Raw genomic sequence first — 15,417 nt, forward strand, 5'->3', positions numbered from 1 at the left:
ATTAGACGGTCAGAAACTTGAAACTTCAAATTTTTGTCGGCATTATGAGTTAGACATAAAATAGATTGTTTCACTTTCAAGTTCAATGATTACACTACATAAAAAAACCCAAAATAAATCCACTATAACTGAAGTGGGTCTATCTTCAATTCGATATATTATTTATTAGACATATTAGTTATGTTCGGATTCGTGTTTCTTGATTGAACATTAACAGTTGTTTATCAACGAATGTGGTCATAGTTAGTAGTGCTTATGAACCAGATCATTCACTGATAATGTACCAAAAACTAGACTCCGTTTTTATTTTTTCTTTCTGTGACGTTGTAAACGAATAAGATTCAGGTTTCCAAACTTTAAGTTGGGCTTATTAATCTTTGACTCGGTTAGGCCATAATATATTGAGCCTATAATGGGCTCATAAGGGAGTGTTCTGTTTTCTTAACGCTCTTACTGGATAGAGGTTAGTGTTAAACATTTCAAGAGTCTTTGATTGCAGAATCTTAATGTGTGTTATTATTAGACAATAGACACTATTATAGACCAAAAAAATAGAATTGACTTTAAGAAAACGAAATTATGTGGAGCAGCCACGATGGACCGAATGTACATGAACATGCATTGCATGAGCTTAATTATATGCACAATACATTAATCAAAATTATAAACCATTGTTTTGCTCTAAAAAGTATTCGAGAAGGCTGCTAAGACAAAAGTTAGTCCATACTAATCTTTGTACGTGTCGATGAGTTAAACTCCACGTGGCAGTATCGCAGAAGCTCTCTCGAGAGACAAAACAAGACCCTACGAAGGCTCTTTGTCTGAATATAATCCTCTGTCTCTAGTTCTTCATCCTCCGTCCATCTCTACCGCCGCTTCCTCCTGCTCATCGGAATCTCTCGTCATTATGCCGAGAAGCCTCTCAATCGCTTCACTTCTCCGTCCAACGATTCTCTCTTCGGTTACTATCATCGGAATCACTCACACTATCGCCATCATCCTCGCCAACTGATTGCCAAAGCTCGGTGATTTGATTTGTTCTGAGAATTGAGTTCCGATTTTATAATTTGACGTTTGGTAAATTCTGTTACTGTGAGATGGCTGCTTTGAAAGGTTACGGCTTGTGTTCTATGGACTCTGCTATGCACTTCCCCTGTCCAAAGCCATTCCAGGCCTACAAGAGGTTAGTCATTTAGACTAATTACTAAGACATTACGACCTTAAACACCTCTTGTTCTATCTATCATGTTGCTCATAACGCAGAAAGAGCTCGAAATGGATCTCTCCAAAAGCAGCTGTGTTACCCAACTTCCACCTCCCTATGCGCAGCTTAGAGGTCAAAAACAGGTCTGTCTGATAGATAAATAAATAAATAAAGACTTTTTAGATTCATCTAAAAAGCTCATGTTTGTTTTTGTGCTAATGCCAGGACCAACACAGATGACATCAAAGCCCTACGACTCATAACAGCCATCAAAACGCCTTACCTCCCCGACGGGAGATTCGACCTAGAAGCCTACGACGACCTCATCAACATCCAGATCCAAAACGGCGCGGAAGGCGTCATCGTCGTCGGCACGACCGGCGAAGGCCAGCTCATGAGCTGGGACGAGCACATCATGCTCATAGGCCACACCGTCAACTGCTTCGGCGCAAGCATCAAAGTCATCGGCAACACCGGAAGCAACTCCACCAGAGAAGCCATCCACGCCACCGAGCAGGGGTTCGCCGTCGGGATGCACGCCGCCCTCCACATCAACCCTTACTACGGCAAAACATCTATCGACGGTATGATCGCCCATTTTCAGTCCGTTCTCCATATGGGGCCCACGATTATCTACAACGTCCCCGGCCGCACGGGGCAGGACATTCCGCCACGTGTCGTTTTCGAGCTTTCTAGGAGTTCTAATTTAGCTGGCGTGAAGGAGTGCGTCGGGAACGAGAGGGTCGAGGAGTATACGGAGAATGGGGTTTCTGTGTGGAGCGGGAACGATGACGAGTGTCATGACTCGAGGTGGGACTATGGAGCGACGGGGGTTATATCGGTTACGAGTAACTTGGTTCCTGGTTTGATGAGGAAGCTGGTGTTTGAAGGGAAGAACTCGGAGTTGAACGAGAAGCTAAGGCCGTTGATGGGGTGGCTGTTCCGGGAGCCGAACCCGATTGGGCTCAACACTGCTTTGGCCCAGCTCGGTGTGGCGAGGCCCGTTTTCAGGTTGCCGTATGTTCCGTTGCCTTTGGCTAAGAGGGTTGAGTTTGTGAGGATGGTGGAGGAGATTGGGAGGGAGCATTTTGTTGGTGAGAGGGATGTCCAGGCTCTTGATGATGATGACTTTATCCTTATCGGTCGATATTAGCATATACTGCTTTCTTGAATCTTTTGGTTAATTTGTTTGGTATTTAATGAAGAAGGAAGAGATGGTTTTTATACTTTTTGGTTTATGTAGCTGATGAATGAAAACTCATTGAATGAGTTTCATCATATGTTCTGGTCTTGTTTTGGTGTAACATACCGAGTTGTGATATGTGAAAAGGTTTAACAGAATTGATTTGGCTACCTATGTCACTAAAGTTGACTTACCTTTTCTGTCACACATTTGTTTAGAACTCCAGAGTTAAGCATGCTTGGGCTGGGGTAGTGAAATGATAAGTGACCTATCGGGATCGAGGACTTGCGTTCTTTGAGAGGGGGTGAATTGTAACATCTCGAGTTGTGATATGTGAAAAGACTTGAGAGAATTGATTTGGCTACCTATGTCACCAAATTTGACTTACCTTTTCCGTCACACATTCGTTTACAACTCCAGAGTTAAGCATGCTTGGGCTGAAGTAGTGAAAGGATGGGTGACATATCGGGAAGTGATTCGCGATACCGTGCGAGTGAGGCCAAAGCACGGGGAAAGGTCGGGTGGTGATTGCAGGGTCAGTAAACAATGATTCCGTACCTTGGAAAATTAACGGACCGACCGTCAGACAGGATGAGGCCCACGGGCCGAGAGAGCAGGCGTGGGTGGCCCATTAGCTGTGGGCGGTCGGGGCGTTATAAGTGAAAAATTTGGACCATTTCTCGATTTGTGCGTGACATCCTTGCGCATGGGCCATGCTAATCTTCTCTGTATCGTTCCAATTTTATCGGATGTCGTGGGGCGTTATAAGTGGTATCAGAGCTGGTTAGCCATTTCAGTTTTGACCTGAGAGGCGTCTTGAGACCTGTCGTGGGGCGCAACGAGGACGTTGCGTTCTTTGAGAGGAGGTGAATTGTAACATCCCGAGTTGTGATATATGAAAAGACTTAAGAGAATTGATTTGACTACCTATGTCACCAAGGTTGACTTACCTTTTCCGTCACACATTCGTTTAGAACTCCACAGTTAAGCATGGTTGGGCTGAAGTAGTGAAAGGATGGGTGACCTATCGGGAAGTGATTCACGATACCTTGCGAATGAGGCTAAAGCACGGGGAAAGGTCGGGTGGTGATTGCAGGGTCAGTAAACAATGATTTCGTGCCTTGAAAAATTAACGGACCAACCGTCAGACAGTATGGGACCCACAGACCGAGAGAGCGGACGTGAGTGGCCCATTAGCTGTGGGCGGTCGGGGCATTATATTTGGATTATGAGAACTTGTGATATGCTTTTATTTGCTCTGTTTTTAAATTGTTGGATGGAAACGGCATGCTTGTTTGGTTCTATTAGTTGAAACGGCATGGCGTTGCCATCTTGCGATCTTGGAGCGGTAACAGCATCCCCATGTGAAAATCATTTAATTTTAATATTAACAATTATTTTTCAAGCCATACGGTCTTTGTTAAGATTGACATGTTGAGTAGAAGGTAGCAAATTAGAAACCAACAGAAATATTAACTAAAAAGTAGATTAACCATTAACAAAAGCACACACATACAGAGATTACATATATTAAAAAGATGAATATAAACATATATTCAAAAAGAGATGACAAGGAGATGAAACTATAAAAAAGAAACCAATAAATTAGATGTATACCCCAATGAGACTAAACCCTTGATTGTAACTTATAAGACCCACTTAGATAATAAGACTTTGGTGTGTGTTTAGGGCCCTTAGATTTATTATTATTGACCCACTAAAGAAAGAAGCAGAAGAATATGATCTTAGTGCTTGTTGATGGTAAGGTTGTTGTTTATGGAACATGTGAAACTTTTTTGGTCTGAAGCTGAGAGAAGAGAGCTTTGTTTTCTTGGTGAAGAAGAAGAGCTTTCTTCTTGAGTTTCTCATTCTCTTGTATGATGTATTGGTTCTCCATGTAAAGCCTTATATTTTTCATCTCCATCTCCTTTTCCTTCCTCCACATCCTTCTCCTCCTGGAAAAGTAAAAAATAAAGCACTTAAACACAATAGTGACTTCATTATAGAGTTGATTATAGATAGTGTGTGATGATGGAGATCGAAACCTGGATAGGCGAGGGATACGAACGTGGGTTTGTGTTTTGAGGTACAAAACTAATCTCGTGGGTGTGTCTGAGAATGGTCGTGAAGAACTCAAACACATCTTTGGAGATTCAAGAGAGAGAGACAAGAAGAAGTGAGAAGTGTTTGGGTAGCTGGAGAGATGGATATAGAGAGGCGTTATATAGATGAAAGTTTTTTGCATTTTTTTGGAGAGAGAAGAGAGAGAGAGGCTTCTTTTGAAGGTAATGATGGCAAAAGAAGAATCATCATTACAAAGGGACAGGGAGAAGATGAAGTTGAATTTTTTTTTGAAGATGAATGAAGAAGAACAAGTAAACAAAAATAGTCTCTATCTCTACTATTTTTTTCTTTTTTTTCTTTTTTTTTTCTTTTTTATTTTAGAGTGATTGATTAGTTAATTGTGTACTATTTAGAAGAATTTAGGATGTTTCCTAAAAAGCTCAAACTCACCGTTAAGAGGTACACACGACTAAACAAACTATTGTTATTGATTTGTTTGTTTGCATGTTTTGTCCACTTAATCACATGGTTGATGGGTCTATGTGACAGTTAGTCAAATCTGTGAATCATTTGGCTATTCGTACATTAACAACTATTGTTTCCATATATATAGTATATATATTTTTGAATGAATAAATCACTAGTACAAGCAAATATTTATCAGATATGAATGAAATTTATGGATCTCATGACAATTACAATTATTAGTTAATACCACCAGTACTATAACTCACATTCGAGACCAGGCTCGACTCTTGTTCCAACCTAATGAGTTCATACATTATTTTCACCGTTACACAATTACTTTTACTTCAATACCGTTACACATTTACTAAACAATAAACTGGTTATTATATCATCTATGTGACTTATCTTTGATTTTTAATAATAGTTCTTGAGTTTTATGAAGCGATTTGGCAGATTTTTTTGACTGGAAAAAGGGTCAAATCATGATTAGTTGGGGAGGCAAAGAAGTCAAAAAGGTTAAGAGTACGTGAAAACCTCGATCTTCCTCACAAGTACAATTGTTTCTCTTTGCTTAAAACCTTTTTAATCATCAAGTCTTTGTCTCAATTTTTTTTTGCCTTTTTCACGAAGGAAAAAGATTACGTACAAGAGCCTCCAAGGTAGATATTGTTAATCCAGTCAGAATTTTCAACTCTATTGAAAGTCATATCTAATGATGGTTAATCACCGTTAAATATGCACAACAAGACTTACGTTCTAAAGTTTTATTTAATTTACTCCTACTCATTGTGGTCGCCAGTTAGACTCTTTTTTTTTCGTAGATTAAAATATTCATTCTACGATAATAACATAAAATCTGCTTACAACATGTGTTAGGCAATCGTGTATATCTTCTTTAGTTCCTTATATCCTCTTATAATTAATACGTACAATTCTCCAGTATGTTTCATTCTCTAACCCTTAAATCAAAAGGGTACTTTTATAATTAAAATCCTAACCAAATCTGTTCCAAAAGAGACTAAAGCTCATATGATTTGACGGGGAAGATAATGCAAAAAGGTAACAAGAGGGAATCATGGTTCACGATGGGTCACGTGAGGTAGGGAGCTTGGGTTTTAAAAAATGGTTCTGAAACATCGAAATAAGAGGAGAAAAGTGTGAAATGAATGCAACCGAATCGGGTGCAGTGACTTTTATTTAACACATACAAATGTAAATGTATGTTTTGTCTTGCGTAGTAAGTAGTAGTAGTGACTAGTGAGTGGGGAAAAAGTCATGAGAGTACTCGAGTAGGAGTAGAAGCAAAAGCCAAAACACATTAAATTTAGAAAACGAAACCACCGATTTGGCTTCTTCTTCTCATAATCATCACACCCATTTGCCGTATTAACACCCGTTCCCCACTCGACGACGATAGATTCATCAACCATCATCATTGTGCATATTGATTTTTGTGGGCTATTTTCTTTTTAATGCTCAAACCCAAGTTCCACATACCACATGCACATATGCCCAATCCCCTTCCTTGGAGTGGCCCAATCAATAACTTTATTTTACAAACTATAATTTCTCTTTTTTTTTTTTTACCAGCGACTTATAAATAAGCCATATCAAAATTCTCTAAAACCTAGTTAAAAATAAGAAAAATAAAGAAACACTAAAAAGCTAAATTTCACAATATTCAATAAGAATATCAAGCTAGACATTGACAAAAAAAAACTCTACTCATTACATGTATTGATGATGATATACAAGGAGAAAAAAAGAAGGAAAGAAAAGGACTAGGAGGACCACTACAAAAAGATGTACTCATTTCTTGTATTGATATTTCAAATTGAAACTCAAAATGCAAAGACAAATTAAGTAATAAGAGAGAATCAATGGAACTGGAGGAGATAGTCAACACCGAAATGAAAACCTTCTCCATCCACGCTTCAATACAAAGTCTTCAAAACTTGTTATCATTTTGTTATACTCTATTATTATTATGACTATCATCTCTACCATTATTGTTTATATATATAGCCATCTTTTAAAGTAAGTTACTGCTTTCATAATGATGGAAATTGTAGTAAAAGGGAGATTCTCCTCCTCTCCTCAATCCTCACTATCAACACCTCTCTTTTTTTTTTAACTTTCAGATTATCAATTGATGATTCCTCTGACTTGGTTCTTTCTTCATCTGTCTATATTGTTAGCCCCATCTCTAGCTTAGCCATCTCCTTTCCCCTTCGTTCCATCGTTGCTATCATTGCATTACATTATAAAGAAACTTTGTCCTGATATATAGACATTTCACAAAAATAAAAATTGAATCAATTCGTTTAGATTCACGTTCCCACGTAAATTACAAGTCCCATGTTACAACCTTACCATTTGCCATGCCCTATCTACACAAACTTACTTCTAATGTACGAAATTAAACGAAAATGAGTCCACGAGTACGAAAACTAAACTAGGATGGAGATTTGGCAAGAGAGTGAAACTTAATGAATATGTTAAACCGAGAGCAAGGTCTTGTTGCTAAGGAGCTTTATCGTCTTCGTCCATGGTGTCCACCTGTTTTTGATTTTCATCAGCTTCGTGGCTTCCTTCACTATCCGAATCCAAAGAGTGTGCTCTCAGCTTGTCATCATTCATATCAGAACCCTCTGTGTCCGAGTCTGAGACAGGACCAAGTTTCTCCTTCACATGGTCATCATCATCTGTACCAGAACAACTCACTGTCTCAGAGTCGGAAGAAACCTTATCATGATTTATTTTTCCCTGTTCAATGATCCCCATTGTCTCCTCAACAGCGACTTGCTCAGCGTCAGCTTTCCTTGTAGTGTCCAGGACCTCAGGAACTGTCGGTTTAGTTTGACTCTCCCCTACTTGAGCGGCCACTTCCTTGATTCTTTGAGTCTGACTCTCTTCATCCTCTCTGCTTCTTTCGGCTTCGTTTTCTCCATGTACAGAAGGAGCTGTGCTATAAGCCCAACTCCCAGCAACTTCAGAAGCTAAAAGATCTGACGTTCTTACAGTGCCTACTCCCTCTGTGTCTTGCGTATCTCTTCCATCGTTCAAGGGGTTGTTCCTTAACAAGAGAGCAGCTTCATCATTCTGATCACCTTCATGCACCTGAGTTTCAAAGTCTATTTGCATTGTGTCACCAGCTGAGATGACTGACTTCCTCAGATGGTCATTTCCTGGACTCTGAGTTTCGTCAACTTGCTCTGTTCCTACAGGGTCTGTTCCCGAAGTGGGTGCTGTACCAACAACGCCTATGTCGGAGCCAAATCCACCCTTGGAGACTTTATCAGAGCTTGTATAATCAGCTTCTTGGGTGTTTTGGCCTTCCTGACTCATGATCTCACAGTCATGCTTCTGAGTAGCATCCGCATCTTCACAGGACGTATCAACAACTTCGTTTCTGTCAGATCTTTGCCCTGATGTGGAGGAGCTTGCCTTGGCAGCACAGTTCGTTGCTCTGACATCTTCCCGAGTATTATTACCTCTGATGAGACTTCTGTTTACTGGATTAAGATCAATATCTAATGAAATATTGTCACAATTTTCCTCATCTTCTAGAGTTCTCTGCATGTTCTTGAGCTGTTCCTGCTGCTTTGCAAACAGAGCTGAGATCTCCTCAGTCGTAGAATAAAATGCCCGCAACTGAGTTTCACTGCATGAAGATTCCGCGTGTCAATAAGTCAGACCAATCAAACTTGCGTAACAATGCATGCTAATAGTTTAAAGGCAACACAGTCAACAAGAGACTACCTTCTTACCAGGAAAGCTAGACAAGCATAAAAACAGTACAGCAGCACTAAACATAAACTTACAAGTGATTAAAGAAGCATGCATGCGTTAAATGTTTTTACCATTGACGTTTGAAGATCTACCATAATGTTGGTTATCCAACCAATCATATACAGAAAAAGTTGAGGCCTAAAGTAAATATCACGATGCGTATAATATCTTACCGGAGCATGATTCTTTCTCTTGCACCACGGTGTCTCTGTCTTTCAACGTCAAGATCTCGAAGAGCAGCACTTATCTCTAGTTCTAAGGCAGACACTTTTGCCCATGCTTCTTCTCGGGCTGCCTGCTAACGAAACAAAGAAAGTCTCAGCTTAAACATATAACTTCATGGAGACAACCTAACAAATCTCTAGCTACATGTACACGTTCTCTAAAACAGCATATTATCATATTCTGTAACAGGGGCAGAGGTGGGAAACAGAAGCATGTCGCTGATTTTAAACTGTGAAAAAGGAATAGAGGTAGACAAAGCTCTTTCCATTCTTACCTTTTCGTTCTCCAGATCCTTTTGCAGTCTTTTTATTTCAAGGTCAAGTTCTCCCATTTTCTGATCAAAATAGAAGTTTTTTGGCAACAAATGCAACCGTTAATACAGAAAGAAAAAGAGAGAAGAGAACTATGCAAAATAAAAGTAAAATTGCATTCAGGTTTTGTACTTTTTGTGCATTAGCAGAAGCAAGCTGCTCCTCTGAAAGTTGTGCTTCTAGCTGGCGGTTTCTATTGTCAGAGTAGACCAGCTTCTGCCTCGTATCTTCCTATAAAACACCAACAAACTTCTCAAACGACAAACAAAATGGAAAAAGGTGTTCAAGGCTTCTGTACAATAAATTACAAAACATACCAATTTGGACATCAAAGTTTCTACTTGGGTGGACCTTTCTTTCTCTGTCTCCTGAATATTTGTCAAGTCAACTGTCTTATTCTGAGGCCATAATAATAAAGAGGAGTTAATTCACACAGCAAGTCTCAATTAATACCTTCATTTTGTTGATTACTTCTTGTTGTTCCCTCTCGTGTCTCATAGCAACATCAGAAAATCTGTTCAATTCTTCCTGAGCCTCAATTTGGCATTTATGTATCGCAGCTTTTATTTCAGCAGCGGCGGTTTCTCGTTCCTCTTTTCTTTGACTTCTCTCTTCATCCAGCCCTGTCTTCAGTTCATCTATAGTCGCCTTTTGACTGAAAGTAACAAAAAAGTTATCATGCGGTTACATATTTGCAATGTGTAGGCTTATAAACGAATAGCCACATAAAAATATTCCAGTTCGAAGTGTCTTCTGGATTACAGTTCAGAGGATCGACTAATGCCTAGCTCTAGATAAATGACGAAAAGTTACGTAGAGATTTTTATGTTGGTAACTTGGAAGTCTTAAATAGAGTATTGTACAAGTTGTCACAACACTTGCATAAAATATGATCCAAAGAACAACAACCAACCAGGGGAAAATAATTCATTTACCTTTTAATTATGTCATTTGCTTCACTGAGTGATTGCAAAGAACCGCTTAGTCTCTCGCCAAGGTCATCTATGGAATGCTTCTGTTCGGCTGATACTTTGTTGACCTGCGCCAGTTCTTTTTGCCTAGTATCTATTAGCTCACGCAGCTCAGTCAATTCATTCTGAAAAGATTTTGCAACGGATTCTTTCATCTGTTTAATTTCCTGCAGAATGCAAAGAAATATTAGTACAGATACTTAAATAATCCAACAATCACTTGAAGATCATACCATAAGTTTTATCTTCTGTAACAACATTTAACCTTAAAAAACACCTCCCGCCATATCACAAATTCAAAGAAAACACAAACATACACTTTCATGCAGCTCCACAATAGCCCGGGACTCATTACGCAGAGTGTCAACGGTAAGCACTTGCGCTTCTAACTGTTTCCTCAGTTCCTGCGTACACCCTTTAATTGTTTACATCAATGTTTATACAAATCACCAACATCTATTAACGGACAAACATACTGTGTTTGATCGCTGGAGGCTCTTAAAATCATCCAAAGATATTGGACCATCAGGACCACCAATCCCAATCCCCTTCGGCCTCTTAATTTCACAAGTTATATCCTCTTCACAGCAGGAAAAAAACACAGATCCAAAAGTGAGAAAACACGTGCTATACAATGGTGGAAAAAATGTCCTAATACGTTCCACTCCTAAGTCTATGCGAATGGCAAGTCGGGAACAAAAAAAAAAGGCCTGGACCCTGGACTACCTGCTTTTCTTTTTCTGCTCATGGAGGAAACCGCAGGATTGTTTCCAAGTATTTCGCGGTATACAAATGCAAACGCCTTCTCTGAAAGAAAAGAAAGAAAAAAAAATGCAGCGGTCAAGTGTTATAGTCCTAAAAGCCACTGAGAATGCTTGAGAAAGAGATGTAAGTTACCATGGTCAGGAGGAGCAGCAAAAGATATGATGTCACCATGCTGAACCCTGACTTCAGGACCTTTCTTCTTCACTCTCTCCCAATTGAGAAACGTACCATTCGTGCTGCATCAAAGAGAGACGAACACACACAAAAAAAAATAAAGATTAAATCTTTAGTTCACTAACCTATAAAGCAGAAGAGGGGTTTTAGTTCACTAACCTAGTGTCTTCCAAGAAGACAGACGCATCACCGCCTGTGACCACCTTACGATGTATCTTACAGTGATTCCCACTTATAGCATTCGACTCGACCTGATAGCTCGCGTGACTCGGCAGCCGCCCGAAGCAATGCTCATCAGAATTCAAAAGTATGTTTATTCCCTAAAACCACATTAAATCACAAAATCAAAACTTAGAAGAGGAATCAATCACACTACAGTCCGAAACCTGGCGGCGTTTGCGAGCGTTATTCGAAATTGCGGTGAGGACGCCCCAGACGTTCGAGTCGTAGTTCTGCAGCGGCTGAGAGGCGATGTTAGCAGCGACGGAGACGATGAAGTCCTTGGAGTTCATCGACGGAGATGCAGAAGCGTCGTTTTGGCTACTATTGATCCGCGACGAAGCAGCAGCCGCAATCTTACCGTCAGCCGCGGTAGACGCCATTTAGGGTTACGGCGAAGGAGAAAAAATGGCGGGGGTTTTGGAACCCTAACACTGATTAGGAGGAGCTTTTTATTCTCTGTAGTTTTGAGTGAAGCTTCTCGAGGAAGACGGACGTCTGAACGCTCTGTCGTTCGTTAAATAGAACCGAGGAATGAGCGTCGCTTTATATAGAAATAAACGATAGGGTTTGCGCTTTTAGAATGTAGAGACGATATGAGGGTCGTCAACGAGAAAAGGTGTCGGTGTCAAGACGGGCCTTCCGCTTTCTTTAATGAATATTACTGGCCACTGGGCCATACTTCTGCCAACTCCAGACAGTGTAGACCCTCATATTGTACATGTGAAATTGCCGTTTTGTATAACCCTCGGTAGCCCTGGACAATCGAGGGATTTTGGATAGTTTCGGGTTCGGTTCGGATAGTAAATATAGGAACAAAAAAATACCCAGAAAAATTCGGTTTTCATTTGAATCCGGTTCAGGTTCGGATAATTTGGATAAAATATCAGTTATTTAGGGTAAAATTTCAAATAATTAGGATGATTCAGGTAATTTGTTTGGATATTTCAGATTATTTTGGATATTTCGGATAAACTATCCGAATAGTTTCAGATACTTTCGAGTAGTTCAGATACTTTATAATAATTTAGTTATCATCAACTATTTTCAGATATTTTTAATAAAATTTTAAATTTAAAATATATATTTAGTTATGTTATATGTATATATAATTAATATTTTTATATATTCAGGTATCCGTTCGGTTCTCGGTTCGGTTCAATTATTTCGGATATAAAAATATATGAACCAATCGGATATTTGGGATTATTGGTCCGGTTCCGGTTTTGGATATTTCGATTCGATTCCGGTTATATTACCCGTACCTAATCCTCAAATCTGGAATATTCTCGTTGTTCATTTATTTATGGAGTTAAGACAACAAAAATTAGCAAAAATAATAATTAAATCTAAAACTGGAAACTTTGCTTTATTCGTTGCTTCGCGGGTAAAGGGTAGTATAAGGTATCATTTGCTGGAGTGTTTAAGTTTAAATTAAAAACAAGACAAAATCTGAGTTCTGAAATAAGAAATTGGGGACATGAGATTCTTAATCACTAACTAAAATTTAAAAACCTTAAAGCACATTTAAATCAAACAATACAGAACATTTAATTATAAACAACTTATCTTTAACGTAGTGGTTGATCTTTAATCAATAACTAAAACTTAAAAACCCTAAAGCATATTTGAATCAAACAATACAGAACATTTAATTATAAACCACTTGTCTCTTAACATAGTGGTTGTTTGTGCCTACAAATTTCATTTCAGAAACCCATTTCAAAGTTTGAACTGGTGGCACATTGTATATTTGTATTGTTCCAATCTCTAAAATGTAAAAAGAAAAAAGTTTATAGAAGATAAATAACTGAAAAGGGGATCATTTCTGAACAGTCTAGTATCAGATAAACAGTGAAAGCAATAATGAAACTGTGATTAAATAAAAGATTTAAACCTCACTCTCTAATCCCAGGTTTAAGCTCAGCAACCATAACCACAAAAGCAAGTAGAACAAAAATAAATTAAAAAAGAACAAAAGCAGTGGCAGCTTGCGTAATTACGAGAATTTGAAAGATCAAAGAGACACTGAAACGGCTACAGCGACGAGCGTGACCAATGCGGTGAACAACGACGGCGAGCTCACCGCAACCGCCGCGTTAGCCGACTTGCTATTCGCTGAACCAACCGGCGAGTCCGAAGGAGAACTCTCCGGTGACTCGTCCGTCGGAGGTGCCGGCGGTGAAGCTGCGGTTGGCGAAGGACCTTCCGCCGGAGATGGTGTCGGTGCAGTAACCGGAGCCGGCGCCGGCGCCGGAGAAGTGGCGTTTCCGAATAGCTCAGGAGGGAGGAGGACTTTATCCACCGAGAATATCACGACCGGAGTGGCGTCAAGCACCGTGTCGGCGAGTCTCGACGGAGCAATGCCGGTGTGGAGAACCACTTCGTCGCCGGAGGTCGACGTCGTGATATCGTATTTCCCGGCGCCGTTGGTGGCCAAAGTGGAGATTTTGTTTTTGTTAGTCTTCAAAGAGCCTTTGGGCTTGTACTCAGCGAGGGCGTGATACTCTAGGAGCGAGACCACCTCAGCTTGCGTGAGCTTCGTCAGATCCGGAACGTCGTCGTCTTTGAAAGCCTCATCGTTGGGCGCGAAAACCGTCAAGCCTTTCTCGATGGTGGACTCGTAGGTCTTGAGTACGCCGCTCGAGACGAGCAAACCGGCGAAGGTTTTGCAACCGGCTTTCTCGAGCAAACCGGTTAGGTTCGACACGGCGGCGGAAGGAGCGGGGGCGGTCAAGAGTCCCGGAGATATGATCGGAGCGTCGATCTCGAGGACGGAGATGTTGTAAGGGATCTGCTTGACGGACTTCGTGTAGGAGGAGTCGAGCTTGGAGCCTGAGGCGGCGGAGCCGAAGCCGACTTTGCCTCCCTTGAGGTCGGTGATGTTGACGAAGCCTAAGTTTCCAGGGGCGTTTCCGGTGGTTTGGTAGAGCGTGGTGGTGAGAACCGTGCCGTCGGAGATCTTGTGGAGTTTCTGGGGGTCGTAGTAGTCGAGGAGGACGAGGAGGCTCAGAGCGTTTTTGATGACGGAGAGCGGGTGTTTTCCGGCGAGGGAAGCCATCGCGCCGTTGTTGAGGACGAGGAGGGTGATCGTCGAGCGGCTGTTGATTTCGTCGGCGAGCTTGGTCTGAGAGAGGTAGCTGTTGAAGGAGGAGTACTCCGGGTTATCAGCGAGGATTTGGGTGATGTTGTGGCATCGTACGGTGGAAGCGAGGGCGAGGAGAGAGAAAGTGAGGGCGAGGAGAGAGAATGTCTGAGGCGCCGCCATGATGAGACGGTTGAGTTTCAGTGTAAGTGTGGAGAGCAGAGGAAGTGAGAAGACAGAGAGGAAGGATGAAGTTAAATGAGGTGAAACCAATGGTTAAGTGTTAACCGTGGTCAGGTTATATTTTAACTAGGGTTTAATTTATTCTTTATCAATGTGTGTTGTTTATAAGTAAGCTGGGTTGGATTGGGGCCATGTGCTTTTTCGGACAATAGCTGTAAGAAGAAAGAGGCCATTCCATTTAATTGTCCTTTTGTATTAAATTACCAAAATGGGCTCTGGGCTTCTTCTTACACAGGTTGATATATTTAACACTTTAGTTAACTTTTTCTCAGTGAAAGAAAAAGTAATTAAATTATACCCTCTAATTAATCGATTGTGTAGGTCTGTATATGTACGTAGGAGTGGACGCAAGGCGGGTACTTGCTTTTTTAATATTTGACTTATCTTGAACGAGTAATGAATTTTTCGACTTGTATTTGGTTTGTCGGAAACGAGTACTTGTTATTTCGAGTATTTGTCCAAAAATATGTTACTTACAAGTTAGTTGCATTGCTCGATTACTTGCTACTTACAAGTATTTATTAATTACTTGTATATATTTTCAAATTTCTAAAAATTACTTGATAGATAATATCTTACGATAGAAGGTTATGAAGTTTGTTTTATTTACTCGACTTGGTAAAAACACGAGAGTTATTTTAATTACAATATTTGCACCTTAAAAAAAAATGGAATTCGATAAGAAAGTATTGTTTACTTCTTACAACAAAAAA

The 15,417-nt window shown here is 40.3% G+C and overlaps 4 protein-coding genes and 1 non-coding gene across 6 annotated transcripts; 1 reads left to right on the forward strand and 4 right to left on the reverse strand.

Annotated features, from left to right (window-relative positions):
- Positions 1 to 568: 568 nt before the first annotated feature.
- On the forward strand, positions 569 to 2,559 carry LOC106396899 (4-hydroxy-tetrahydrodipicolinate synthase 2, chloroplastic). Its single transcript, XM_013837406.3, has 3 exons — positions 569 to 1,183; positions 1,264 to 1,347; positions 1,430 to 2,559. Exons 1-3 carry the CDS (start codon positions 1,098 to 1,100, stop codon positions 2,355 to 2,357), a joined length of 1,098 nt encoding a protein of 365 aa, XP_013692860.1. The 5' UTR covers positions 569 to 1,097; the 3' UTR covers positions 2,358 to 2,559.
- A 490-nt stretch (positions 2,560 to 3,049) lies between these two features.
- Positions 3,050 to 3,148, reverse strand: LOC125586508. The gene has a single exon (XR_007323038.1). It is a non-coding gene; the product is annotated as a U6 spliceosomal RNA (small nuclear RNA).
- Positions 3,149 to 3,857: 709 nt separating this feature from the next.
- On the reverse strand, positions 3,858 to 4,762 carry LOC106394556 (protein LITTLE ZIPPER 1). Its single transcript, XM_013835124.3, has 2 exons — positions 4,433 to 4,762; positions 3,858 to 4,342 (listed from the first exon to the last, which is right to left on the reverse strand). Exons 1-2 carry the CDS (start codon positions 4,630 to 4,632, stop codon positions 4,162 to 4,164), a joined length of 381 nt encoding a protein of 126 aa, XP_013690578.1. The 5' UTR covers positions 4,633 to 4,762; the 3' UTR covers positions 3,858 to 4,161.
- A 2,459-nt stretch (positions 4,763 to 7,221) lies between these two features.
- Positions 7,222 to 11,877, reverse strand: LOC106396639 (myosin-11). 2 transcript variants are annotated; one of them, XM_013837090.3, is made up of 13 exons: positions 11,544 to 11,877; positions 11,317 to 11,477; positions 11,116 to 11,219; positions 10,945 to 11,025; positions 10,695 to 10,798; positions 10,536 to 10,622; positions 10,183 to 10,385; positions 9,701 to 9,902; positions 9,565 to 9,615; positions 9,380 to 9,478; positions 9,211 to 9,270; positions 8,885 to 9,009; positions 7,222 to 8,583 (listed from the first exon to the last, which is right to left on the reverse strand). In XM_013837090.3, exons 1-13 carry the CDS (start codon positions 11,757 to 11,759, stop codon positions 7,443 to 7,445), a joined length of 2,634 nt encoding a protein of 877 aa, XP_013692544.2. In that variant the 5' UTR covers positions 11,760 to 11,877; the 3' UTR covers positions 7,222 to 7,442. The 2 variants fall into 2 exon arrangements, with proteins under 2 accessions (XP_013692544.2, XP_013692545.2); XM_013837091.3 differs by having other exon boundaries at positions 8,885 to 9,006; positions 11,544 to 11,876.
- Positions 11,878 to 13,152: 1,275 nt separating this feature from the next.
- On the reverse strand, positions 13,153 to 14,954 carry LOC106396166 (fasciclin-like arabinogalactan protein 8). The gene has a single exon (XM_048753398.1). The coding sequence runs from the start codon at positions 14,642 to 14,644 to the stop codon at positions 13,394 to 13,396; it is 1,251 nt and encodes a 416-aa protein (XP_048609355.1). The 5' UTR covers positions 14,645 to 14,954; the 3' UTR covers positions 13,153 to 13,393.
- Positions 14,955 to 15,417: the final 463 nt, after the last annotated feature.

This window comes from Brassica napus, chromosome C4 (genome assembly GCF_020379485.1).
Source record: "Brassica napus cultivar Da-Ae chromosome C4, Da-Ae, whole genome shotgun sequence".
Taxonomy (NCBI): Eukaryota; Viridiplantae; Streptophyta; class Magnoliopsida; order Brassicales; family Brassicaceae; genus Brassica; species Brassica napus.